The 12,413-nt window shown below is 68.9% G+C and overlaps 1 protein-coding gene across 1 annotated transcript in view; it reads left to right on the top strand.

Annotated features, from left to right (window-relative positions):
- Positions 1 to 11,807, top strand: part of MGAT5B (alpha-1,6-mannosylglycoprotein 6-beta-N-acetylglucosaminyltransferase B) — a 28,465-nt gene extending 16,658 nt beyond the window's left edge. Inside the window, 11 exon segments of the mRNA XM_084861935.1 lie at positions 3,283 to 3,414; positions 4,876 to 5,009; positions 7,118 to 7,248; positions 8,025 to 8,180; positions 8,835 to 8,924; positions 8,926 to 8,982; positions 9,380 to 9,406; positions 9,408 to 9,497; positions 10,312 to 10,386; positions 10,766 to 11,022; positions 11,424 to 11,807. Coding sequence (XP_084718061.1) covers positions 3,283 to 3,414; positions 4,876 to 5,009; positions 7,118 to 7,248; positions 8,025 to 8,180; positions 8,835 to 8,924; positions 8,926 to 8,982; positions 9,380 to 9,406; positions 9,408 to 9,497; positions 10,312 to 10,386; positions 10,766 to 11,022; positions 11,424 to 11,622 — 1,348 coding nt within the window. The 3' untranslated portion in view covers positions 11,623 to 11,807.
- Positions 11,808 to 12,413: the final 606 nt, after the last annotated feature.

Below are 12,413 nucleotides of genomic sequence, written 5' to 3'. Positions count from 1 at the left end.
ATCAATGATGAGAATCATTGATTGGCTGCCTCCTTCATGACCCCTCCTGGGGTCGAGCCCACAACCTGGGCATGTGCCCTTAACTGGAATCAAACCCGGGAACCTTCAGTCCACAGGCCCATGCTCTATCCACTGAGCCAAACTGGCCAGGGAAGATTTCTGTTTCTTATAAGGACCCAGGTCATGGTGGACGAGGCCCACCTGGTGCCTCATGCCAACGTGGTGGCCTCTGTAAAGACCTGCCTCCACATGAGGTCACATCCCGGGGTGCTGGGGGTGAGGACTCCAACCTATGGATTTTGGGGGGGACACGATGAAACCCATAGCAAGATGGTGGCCGCTGGAGCGGAAGGGCGTTGGGGGCGGAGATGGCTGGGCTGCGTGCGTGGCGTTGCCTGGGTTCTGCGGGAGGAGGGTCCCGCGGCCTCGCATCGGCCTCGGGGAGCGTTCCGTGCGGGCGGCACCGAGTTAATTTGGAAATAGGTCAGCGGGAGGTGAGCCATGTGCATGCTGAGGCTGCGCTGGGCGTCTGCGACAGAGGCGGCTCCCTGGGCGGAAACGGCCTGTGCGGGGACGCGGGGACGGACGCTCGGGGACATTGGCTGCAGTTTGTTCCCAGATGTTCCCAGCGGACGTCCGGCCCCTGCCGGGCGCCCCACTCCCTCCCCCACGCCCCCCCCACCCCCACGCCGCCGTGTTAATGAACCGGCTCCCGCAGTGCGCTGGGGCAATCCCGAGCCCGCACCTGGCTCTGCTGCTGCGGGAGGTGATGTCAGACAGCCCCTCCCGGGAGCCGCCGGCTCTCTTAGGGAGGAGGGGAGGAGCCAGAGCCCCCGGGGCTGCACCCCAACTTATCCTCATGAATGCCTGGTTCCATGGTGGGCATTTAAAGAAAACATTTTAATTGATTTCAGAGAGGAAGGGAGAGGGAAAGGTAAATGAAAACATTAATGTTGAGAATCATTGATTGTCTGCTGCCTCCTGCACGCCCCCTACTGGGGATTGAGCCCCCGACCCGGGCCTGCGCCCTGACCGGGAGTGGAACTGCGACCTGCTGGTTCCTGGGCTGATGCTCGGCCCCGGGGCCACGCCGGCCGGCCGGCTGAGCTTTCCCTCTTCCGCCTCCCGGGCTCGGCTGTGCTCATCCATTTCACTCGCATAATTTCAAGCGTCGTTAAATAATTTCAAGGGACGCGGCCTGAGGAAAATTACCAGGCTCTGCCTCCGCCCGAGTGCGCTGGGGCTGAGCGGGAATTAGCCGACTCGGCTGGCAGATGACGGGCTGGGGGGGAGTCTGGGGGGGAGACGGAGTGGAAACGGGGAGTCAGCGTCCCGGCCTTTCTGCTGCTGCACGTTCGCCAAGGGAGATCCGGCGAGGGTCCCCTGAGAATGACGAAGGCGGGCCCATCCACCCGGCCCGCCTGACAGCCGCCTCCGGCTCATCTCCCCGGGGAGCCGGCGGGGCGGGCCCGGCTGGAAGCCCCCTGGATGGATGTGGCCGTGACCGGCTCACAGGCCGGAGCCAGGCTGCAGGCGCCGCCCGGGCAGCCGCGGGCCAGGGCGGCCGTCCTCAGGCGGGCGGGAGCGCGTGGGGAGACCCCGAGTTTGGGGGCCACCGGGTTGGGTTGGGTTGGGTTGGAGGTGCCCGTGAGGCGCGGGGACGGTCCAGGGCTTAGGATGGACCCGGTGTCGGCGAGGCCGCCAGGGGCGGGAGGAACCTACAGAAGTGGCCGCCCCCTCCCCACATCGCTCACCGAGGCCCGCAGCCTCCGCCGCTCGGGGCGAGGCCGTGGCAGGGAGCCGGGCGGGCCTGTGCTCGGCCTGGGGCAGAGGTCGGCAGTGGCTCCGGAGTGAGCCGGCCCGGAGCCTGGCGTGCTGGCACTGACTGAGGGTCCCGGAGCCCCGCGGGTGAGAGGGTGTGACCGAGGCCTTCCCGCGGGGAGGGGCGGCGGCGTTCCGAACCGGAGGCTTCCTGGAGGCTGTTCCCGCGGACCGAAGGCCCGGAGAGGCCCGTGGGCACCGCGGGCACCGGTGTGGGCAGAGGCGGGCACGGGGCACCGGGCTGGCGCGAGGCCAGGAATGCTTCCCGTGGCCCCCAAAGGGCTCGGGGCTCTCAGCCGCCTCCCAGTGAGGCTTCTGGACCCCAGAACCGGGGCCGGGGGGGCGGGCAGCTGCTGTCCGGGAGGCAGACGCTCCCTGGCTCAGGGCGCAGCACAGCCTGTCACCCTGCACGGGGTGGGGGCTCCTGCGTGGTGGGCAGGGACCCCTGGCAGGGGTTACACGGCTGCTGTGCCATGTCCTTCGGGCTCCCGTGGGGCGACCCCAAGGCTCTGGCGCCAGAGCAGCTCCGTCCCAGATGGAAATGCTCAGGTGAAGGAGCTGGCAGCGGGTGCCCTGCGGGCAGGGCCGGGCACCTCTGGGGCCAGGGGCCAGTCAGCAGCGCAGGATTACAACGAGGCAGACGGGGTGGGGGTTCGAGGGAAGGCTGAGGGGCGCTCTGGCGGGGAGCTCGCGCGTGGGGTTAGCAAAGGCCCCCCTTCCTGCTGGCGGTGCCAGGCCGGACCTCGGGGCCCCCGGCCCCCCGTTCAGGCGCCCTGCTCCCTCCCTGTGCCAGCGCGTCTCCCACAGCGCCCTCCCCGCCCGTGTCTGTCCCGGGCGGTGGGAAGGGGGGGCGGTGGGAAGGGGGGGCGGTGGGAAGGGGGAGGCGGTGGGGAAGGGGGAGGGTGGGAAGGGGGGTGGCAGTGGAAGGGGGAGGGTGGGAAGGGGGAGGCGGTGGGAAGGGGGGGCGGTGGGAAGGGGGGTGGCAGTGGAAGGGGGAGGGTGGGAAGGGGGGTGGCAGTGGGAAGGGGGAGGGTGGGAAGGGGGGTGGCAGTGGAAGGGGGAGGGTGGGAAGGGGGGGCGGTGGGAAGGGGGAGGCGGTGGGAAGGGGGAGGCGGTGGGAAGGGGGGAGGCGGTGGGAAGGGGAGAGGCGGTGGGAATGGGGGGGCGGTGGGAATGGGGGGGCGGCGGGAAGGAGGGGGCGGTGGGGATGGGGGGGCGGTGGGAAGGGGGGGCGGTGGGAAGGGGGGGCGGTGGGAATGGGGGGGCGGTGGGAAGGGGAGAGGCGGTGGGAAGGGGAGGCGGCGGGAATGGGGGGGCGGCGGGAAGGGGGGGCGGTGGGAAGGGGGAGGGTGGGAAGGGGGGGGCGGTGGGAAGGGGGGAGGCGGTGGAAGGGGGGGTGGGGATGGGGGTCCCTGGGCCTGGGGGTCCCTGGGGCTCAGACTGTGACGGCTCTCCTCTCAGTACCTTAGGGGTGCCGCCGGGCCGGGGGAGTTGCCCGCTCACCCTGCCGCTGCCCTTCGACCTCATCTACACCGACTACCACGGCCTGCAGCAGATGAAGCAGCACATGGGGCTGTCCTTCCGGGAGTACCGGTGAGGCGGGGGTGAGGGCACAGCACCCCCACGCCCTGGAGGGCGCCTGGCCCGGCTCCCCCTGTCCCTGTCCTCCCCACCCCCCCATCCCTGTCCCTCCCTGTCCCCGCCCTCCCCCCCATGTCCCTGTCCCTGTCCCTCCCTGTCCCTGTCCCCCCTCCCCCATCCCTGTCCCTCCCTGTCCCTGTCCCCCCTCCCCCATCCCTGTCCCTCCCTGTCCCTGTCCCCCCTCCCCCATCCCTGTCCCTCCCTGTCCCTGTCCCCCCTCCCCCTTCCTCCTCCAAGGAACCTTGCTCCCCCACCCCCACCCCCGCTGACCCCAGGGACAAGGAACCACGGCTCGGCCAGTGGCCCTCTGCTGCGTGGCGGGCTGCGGCTGGGAAGGAAAGGGACAGTGCTCTGCGGCTGGGCCCTCTGTGGGGCCCTCGCACCCGCCCGGGGGAAGGCAGTGCCACGCTCGGTCTGGCAGACGCGGGGCCCGGGGTATGCGGCACCGGAGCCGGCTCTGCGTGGCGTCGGCGCCCGCCTCGGTGACGGTCCCTCGTGGTTTCATTAGGGAAGTGACAGGCAGGTTCCCGCTTTTATTATTAATGTGCTCGCCGCTCACCGCCCCCTTCTCCGGAGGAGGGCCGCCTCGGCAGCTGTGGCCGGCCTGGTCCGGGAAGGAGGCGGGGAGGGAGCTCCTGGGGCGAGTGGGTCTTCGGTGCCCAGCCCCGGGGGGGGGGCACAGGAGGGAGGGGGCTGTGCGGGGGGGAGACGGGGGGCGCAGGAGGGAGGGGGCTGTGCGGGGGGGAGACGGGGGGCGCAGGAGGGAGGGGGCTGTGCGGGGGGGAGACGGGGGGGCGCAGGAGGGAGGGGGCTGTGCGGGGGGGAGACGGGGGGGCGCAGGAGGGAGGGGGCTGTGCGGGGGGAGGGGGAGACGGGGGGGGCGCAGGAGGGAGGGGGCTGTGGCCATCGGGAGCGGCCTCGGTGGGTCAGAGCCTGCCCAGCTGGAGGCCACCGGACGTGGCCAGACTGGGGGGGACCTGAGCGCTGCCTGCCCAGGGTGTGCCCGCCGTGCCGGCCGGGGCCCTGCCCTTTGCACCTCAGCCGGATGGCCAGGCACGGCCTGGGGAGCGGGCTCCTGGCTCAGCGGAAACTGCAGATGGTACAGGGGACCCCAGGACCGTGTGGGGGACCCCCCCAGGCAGGGCCTCCCCTCCGAGCTCCTGGGGGCAGCCTAACCGCTGGCAGTGTGGGCTCGTGGTCCCACGGCCCCGAGATCCTGGGCGTGGTCATCCTGCTGGATGGGATGATGGGATATTCCCTCCTCCCCGGTGCTGGGCACACCCCCGGGTTAGGGTGCCCGCCTGGACCACAGCGCTGTCTGAGCCCACGCTCTCGCCTCACGGGGTACCGCCACGGCTGGGCCCCGGCCCGGGAGATGCCGAGGGGGCTGACCTGGCTCCCGTCCCGGGGCAGGTGCCGGCTCCGGGTCATCGACACCTTCGGCACGGAGCCCGCCTACAACCACGAGGAGTACGCCACGCTGCACGGCTACCGCACCACCTGGGGCTACTGGAACCTCCGCCCGCTGCAGTTCATGACCATGTTCCGTGAGCGTCCGGGCGGGCGGGCGGGGCGGGGCGGGTCCCGAGGGGCACCCCGAGGCGGCTCCGCCCCCCATGCCAGGCCTGGCTCCTCCGGGAGGCCTGGCTCCCCTCCAGCACGTGTGTGAGCCGGAAAGGCTGCCCCTGGGGGGCAGGGAGCGGGCGCGGGTGGGAGCCGCCGGGGTGTGGGGACCCGCAGCCCTGGCCTTGCCCTCCGGGGCCTTCCAGAGAGAGGCCGCGGGGATGGGGGGGTGGGCGGGACGGCCAGGCTTTCCTACCGAGGGAACGGGCGTGGTGAAATGGGCGTGGGGGAAGCAGGAGATGGGGTGAGAGGCTTCTGTAATCATCCACACGGAGCCCTAGCGGGTGTGGCTCAATGGATGGAGCGTCAGCCTACGGACTGAAAGGTCTCAGGTTCGATTCCGGTCAAGGGCATGTACCTTGATTTCAAGCACTTCCCCAGTGGGACTTGTGCAGGAGGCAGCTGACTGATGTTTCTAACTCTTTATCCCTTTCCCTCTCTGTAAAAAATCAATAATATATATATATATTATTGATTTTTTAGAGAAAAAGGGAGAGAGACAGAGAGCTAGAAATGTTGATGAGAGAGAAATATCGACCAGCTGCCTCCTGCACATCCCCTACTGGGGATGTGCCCTCAACCAACATACATGCCCCCGACTGGAATCAAACCTGGGACCCTTCAGTCCGCAGACTGACGCTCTACCACTGAGCCAAACCGGTTTCGGCAATAAAATATATATTTTTAAAAATAATTCCACACGGACAAAATAAGGACTTGTCCTGGGGTGGAGCCCCCTGGATTGGAGATCCAAACCTGGCGAACTCCCTACTCATCCTCCAAAACCCCGTGTGAAATGTTCCCTCTGCCATCACTTTCAGGGGTCCCCTCATCTCCTCCTCCAGGCAGAACGTTTTTATAACTCTCAAATGCACCTCATTCGGATAAAGCATACATTGAATCATATGAGAGTTATTTGCAAACACATTTACTCTCGCTGATAGATTATGAATCACTAAAGAAGGAGCCACTGGCCAATTTTATCTTTATTTCCCTAACGCCTCCTGAGGTCCTCAGAAAATGTTAATTGGTTGAATAAGTTAAAGAGAGAGAAAACAAAACCCCAGAGCGGCTTGCCGGCTTCAGTGGCACACCCCGTGCCGGCAGCCAGGCACACACAGCCCTCCTCCCCATCGCCAGTCAGCTCCCGGTGAGCTGCGGGGAGGCTGGCTGCCCCCCCCCACCATACCCCGCCCCGCCTGCCCGTGCCCTGGCTTCATCCCGCCCCATTCCCCCCAGCTCCGAGTTTAATCATCCTGTTATTTTATTTTGTTATTTTTAAAAAATATATTTTATTGATTTTTTTACAGAGAGGGAGAGAGAGTTAGAAACATCGATGAGAGAGAAACATCAATCAGCTGCCTCCTGCACATTCCCACTGGGGATGTGCCCGCAACCAGGTGCATGCCCTTGACCAGAATCGAACCTGGGACCCTTCAGTTCGCAGGCCGACGCTCTACCATTGAGCCACACCGGTTTTGGCTGTCCTGTCATTTTAATTGGTTGCGGTACTTCCTGTGCCATGTCCACTTGGTTTGCCCATTGTGTCCTAAACCTGCCCCTCCTGGGGGAGGGGGGCGGAACGAGGGACTGAGTCTTAGCTCGGGAATAGGAGGAGATGGTGATGAGGGAGAGGCCTGGGTGGCAGCCCGGCTGGAGCCAGCGGGGAGGGAGGGAGGATGGGGCTGGCCAGGCAATGGGGCCGGGGAGCCAGGGAGGGTCTGGTCCACCCTCCTGGGGCCCTCCCCGCCAGCCAGGGCAGAGCCACCCGAGACATCACAGAAATGAGCCCAGGCCCAGCAAACGCCCCTCAGGGTTCCTCGCACCCGCCTGAGGCCGGTGACCGTTTCTGGGAGAGGGGAGGGGAGGGGGGAGGGGGAGGGGGAGGGGGAGGGAGAGGCCAGGCCAGGGCGCGGGTGGGGTGCTCTGCCCCCAAGCCCTCCACCCCAGCCCCTCCCGTCCTGCCCCGAGGGCGGCCCGGGAGCCTGGTGTCCTGGTGACGCCCGCCTCCCTCCCGCCGGTCTGGCTGCAGCTCACACGCCCGACAACTCCTTCATGGGCTTCGTGTCGGAGGAGCTGAACCAGACGGAGAAGCAGCGCGTCAAGGCCGGCAAGGCCCGCAACATGGCCGTGGTGTACGGCAAGGAGGCCGGCATCTGGAAGGTGGGCCCGCCCCCGCCCGCCCCGAGGGCGCCCGCTCCTGGGTCAGGAGAGAGGTCCCACCGCCAAGGGCTGGCCCGTCCCCCGCCCGCCCTGCTCTCCCCTAACTCAGGGTCCCTGATTGAGGCCTGTGACTTCCCCCTCCCCCTCCCCCCTCCCTCCTCCTCCCTCTCCCTCCCTCCCCCCTCCCCCCTCCCCCCTCCCCCCTCCCCCTCTCTCCTCCCTCCCTCCCCCTTCCCCTCCCCCCTCCCCCCTCCCCCCTCCCCCCTCCTCCTCCTCCCTCCTCCCTCCTCCCTCCTCCCTCCTGCCTGGGATGGGAAGGGGCTTAGGTGAGACTTGGGGCTCTGTGGGATGGGGGCCGTGGAGAAGGCGGGGAGAGGACCAGGGATTGGAACCCCATTTTCAGGGCGGGGTCCTGGAGGAGTGCTGCCTGCGGGCAGGGTGCCTGCTCGCCGGGCACTGACCTGCCCTCCCCTCTTTTCTCTGCCCCCCTGGCCACGAGGCAGCTCCAGGTAGGTGACCACTGCGTGTCCCCCCTCCTCCCGCCCTCCTCCTCCTGCTTATCACGTGACCATCTTGCAGGATGACCCTCACTGTAGTGGTCAGGGCTAGGTTCAGGGAACAGGGACAGAGATGGAGGGGCGGAGGAGAGGGGCTGTGCCGGGGCCGCACAGCTGGTTAGGGCTGGTCCACGCCTCCGGCTTCCAGACCAGGCTCCCTCCTGCTGCCCCGCGCCCCGGGGCCGGGCGGCCGGCTCCCACCTCCCCTCGCCCCCCCAGGGGAAGGAGAAGGTGCTGAGCATCCTGAGCGCGCACATGGAGGTCCACGGCACCGTGTTCTACGAGAGCCAGCGGCCCCCCGAGGTCCCCGCCTTCGTCAAGAACCACGGGCTCCTGCCGCAGCCCGAGTTCCAGCAGCTGCTGCGCAAGGCCCAGGTGAGCCGGCCGCGGCCGGCGGCGCCGCCAGCCCCAGGCGCTGGGTGTGGACGGCCTCCCGGGCGGACTCAGTCACCGTCCGGCGTGCCGGAGTCCGCGCCGGGCGCCCTCCTGGCAGGAGTTGGGTGCGGGTTGGTGTTGCGGGGTGAATGGTCAGGGTCCTTTGAGGCGGCTGAGGTGGGGCCCACGGTTCCCCTCCCCCGCAGAACCGGCCTTTAGAGCAGCAACGCCACCGATGGCCTCCCCTGCCCCCCATTTCACAATGGGGGAAACCGAGGCAGGGAGGGGAGGCACTGGCCGTGGCACCAGCTGGGCTGGGCTGTTTGTTGTTGTTGTTGTTGTTGTTGTTTAACTCAGAGAGGAAGGGAGAAGGGAGAGAGAGGGAAACATCAGTGATGAGAGAGAACCATTGGATTGCCTCCGCTCGCCCCACGCCCATACCTGGGCCTGTGCCTGACCGGGAATCGAACCCTGACCTCCTGGTCCATAGGTCGATGCTCAACCACTGAGCCACCCTGGCTGGGCTGAGCTGTCTTTCCTCTCCCCCCTCACCCTCACCCCATTGCCTCCTGTGCGTGAACACCTCAACCCCTACCTCGCCCTGCTCCCGGGGCTGCGTGTGGTCCTGGCCTGACCGCCGCCCGCCTCTCTCAGCTCTTCATAGGGTTCGGCTTCCCCTACGAGGGCCCCGCGCCCCTGGAGGCCATCGCCAACGGCTGTGTCTTCCTGCAGTCCCGCTTCAGCCCCGCCCCACAGCTCCCTCAACCACGAGTTCTTCCGCGGCAAGCCCACCTCCAGGGAGGTGAGTGGGGACCCAGCTCAGATCTGAGGGTCTCAGATGGGGACCCGCAGGTCCTGGAAGAGGGAGGCCGAGGCGTGGAGCGAAGGGACGCTGGGACCGGTGGGCGGTTTTCTGGGGCTGGTGGGCGGGGCGATTGGACCGGTGGGCGGGGCGATGGGGTCGGTGGGAGGGGCTATGAGGCCAGTGAGCGGGGCGCTAGGACCGGTGGGCGGGGCGCTGAGGCTAGTGGGCAGGGCGTTGTGCCGGTGGGCGGGGCGATGGGGCAGGTGGGTGGGGCTATGAGGTCGGTGGGCGGGGCGTTTGTGGCCTGTGGGCGGGGCACTGGGCCGGTGGGCGGGTCTATGGCCGGTGGGCAGGGCCGGTGGGCGGGGCGCTGCACACGCCGCCCCGCCCCCAGGTGTTCTCGCAGCACCCGTACGCGGAGCCGCTTCATCGGGAAGCCGCACGTGTGGACCGTGGACTACAACAACTCGGCGGAGTTTGAGGCCGCCATCAAGGCCATCATGAGGACCCAGGTGAGCTCAGGCGCCAGGCGGCCACGTGCGGGGTCTCCTCCCGGTGGGTTCCTCCCGGGCCGGGGGGCAGGTGTGACGGCGGACCCCCCACCGGCGCGTGTGAGGGGAGGCGCACAGGTGAGGGACCCGAGGCCCCGCCCGCTGGCCCCGGCTGGGGGGGGGGGCTTAGCCGCCTCTGGCCTCAGTGGTTTGCCGTGGCACCTGTCCGCCAGGTGGGCCGTTCCCGTGAGGGGCCGGAGGCCGTGCGGGCAGCGGTGGTCACGCCGGTGGGAGCCGCTCCCAGGCGGTGCCGCCTCTGGGGGGTTCGCGCAGGTGGGACTCGGCTGGCGCGGCCTTTGCATCCCCGTGTGGCAGGGGTTTGCCGGGAGCAGGCGGAGGCATTTGTAGGGAATCTCTTCTCTGAAAAGCAGTAGGGAAAGCATCTGGGGGGAGGGGGAGGAGGAAGGAAGGGAGGACAGGATGGAGGGAGGGAGGAAAGAAGGAAACGATGCCCAGGCGCGGAGTCTGGGTGTCACAGAGGACAGTGGGCTTGGGCCACTGGGTGGGGGGGTGCTCGGCGGCTTCCTGGAGGCGGTGTCGCTGAGGGAGGGGGAGGGCTGGGCTGGCTGAGGGAGGAGGCATCAGGGCTGTGGCCGGATGGAGCGTTGACTTGGCTGAGAGGGGAGAAGCGCAGTGAGGCTGGGACCAGCGTGGAGGGAGGTCCCCGGGGTACAGGGAGGAGCAGGGTCCGAGTAGAGGGGCAGATCCCCGCTCCCCGTGCTGAGCACGGCGGGGCCGGCACCAGGTCTGCCCCACGTCCGCCTGTGCCCCCCAGGTGGAGCCGTACCTGCCCTACGAGTACACCTGCGAGGGGATGCTGGAGCGAATCCATGCCTACATCCAGCACCAGGTAGGGGCCTCTGCTCCCCCCGCCCCCCCAACCCCATCCGACCAGAGGAGGGCGCCAGGCTGCGTCCGTTTGACTTCCTGTTGCTTCCCCAGTCCGTCCTTCTGTCCCCTTCCTTCCCGCACAGCGGGTGGGGAGGGAGCTGAGGGTGGGTCAGCATTGCTGTCAGAGGCCAGGCCTGAGGCCCTGGGTTCCCTGGCCTCCCTCCCATGCTCCTTAGAGACAGATCAGTACCCCCCAGTGGGGCTGCTGCCGCGGGTAAATGTACTGACCCCGGCAGGCCACCAGCATCAGCAAGCCCCCACGGAGATGCACCCCCGTGTCAGCCCTGGCTCTGTGGCCCCCGTGGCCCCTGCCCCCTCACACTGCTCTCTCCCCACAGGACTTCTGCGCAGCCCCGGCCCCCGCCCCGCCAGGGGCTGGAGCCCCAAAGAGCCCCTTCGTCCTGGCCCCCAACACCACCCACCTCGAATGGGCCCGGAACGCCAGCCTGGCCCCCGGGGCCTGGCCCCCTGCGCGCTCCCTGCGGGCCTGGCTGGCCGCCGCGGGCAGGGCCTGCACGGACGCCTGCCTGGACCGCGGGCTTGTCTGCGAGCCCTCCTTCTTCCCCTTCCTCAACAGCCGGGACGCCTTCCAGAAGTGAGCGAGCGCCCCCTCCGCCCGGCCAGGCCCGGCCCAGGCCCGCCCCCGCCCAGCCGGCAGCGTGGGGGGGGCCTCCGGCGGGTCAGAGAGGGACCGTCCCAGCAGGTGACCCTCAGAGCTCCACACTCCCCGCACCGCCTCAGCCCCACGCACCGAGGGGGGCTCCCTGCCCCCTCCCCCCCCGAATCCTCCCCAGGCTCTCCCCGATGGATCAGCCAGGCCCACCCTCCTGTCCCCCCCACTCGGAGCAGGTGGGAAAGGCGCGGGGGGCCAGGGTCTGTCTGGCAGCTCCTAGAAAATCCTTCCCCGGTTTGGGCCGGGCCGGGCCGGCCAGGGCAGGGGCAGAACCGCTGGGTGTTCTGCGCCCGCGCTGAGTGCCGCCGCCCTGGTGCCCACAGGCTGCAGGTGCCCTGCGACAGCACCGAGTGGGAGATGAACCACCTGTACCCGGCCTTCGCCCAGCCCGGCCGGGAGTGCCTCCTGCAGAAGGAGCCCCTGCTCTTCAGCTGCGCGGGCGCCAGCGCCAAGCACCGCCGGCTCTGCCCGTGCCGGGACTTCCGCCGGGGCCAGGTGGCCCTGTGCCGGGCCTGCCTGTGAGGCGCCGGCGGCCGCGGGCAGAGAAGCACCAGCAGATTCCGAGCTCCAGCGACCCCCCCCCCCCAAGCGGGGCTTCCTCCCTGCGCCAGGCTGCAGGGAGGGCGGCTCCTCCGGGGCAGTGCCCACCGGGGCAGGCTCCTCCCCCTCCTCCTCCCCCTCCTCCTCCCCTCCTCCTCCCCCCTCCTCCTCCCCCTCCTCCTCCCCCTCTTCCTCCCAGGGCTCATGGCCGCAGCAAGGCCAACGGCTGTGGGGCTGCCAGAGGGTCCCGGCCAGGAGCGGGGGCAGAGGCAGACCTGGCAGGTGGAGAGGGTCCTGGCCTCCTGGGCCCAGGGTCCCGGGAGGGGGCGGCCTTGTCCCTCCGGAGGAGTTTGGGGTGTGGCCAGAGGGGCAGGGGCTGGGGGAGGCCAGGCGGAAGGACCCCGTTCCCACACCTGCTCCCGGCTGCACGGGCCGCAGTTGGGGGCGCGGGGACCCCTCAGACGGGGGCGGCATTGTGTCCTCCTGCTTGTTCCTCTCTCTCCACCGGGACTTCTCCTGGCACCGCTGCCATTCCAGACTCCGCTTTGCTCCCACAGCCTGCTCCCCACCCGCCCCAGCCTCCCGCATTCACTGCAGGCGCAGCTTCGGCCCATCACTCCCCTGGCCCGGGCCCTGGCTGCCCCGGCCCACTGCCCCCGAGGCCCCCACCCCTCAGTGCTGTGTCTGTGTCCGTCCAACTCCCACCCACCCCGGATCCTCTGTGCACCCCGTGCAGCATGCCTGCCCCCGCCCGGCCCTCAGAAACATTGCCA

This window comes from Pipistrellus hanaki (assembly GCF_964339955.1).
Source record: "Pipistrellus hanaki genome assembly, chromosome: 16".
Classification (NCBI taxonomy): Eukaryota; Metazoa; Chordata; class Mammalia; order Chiroptera; family Vespertilionidae; genus Pipistrellus; species Pipistrellus hanaki.
This window is presented reverse-complemented; position numbering and strand designations above follow the sequence as displayed.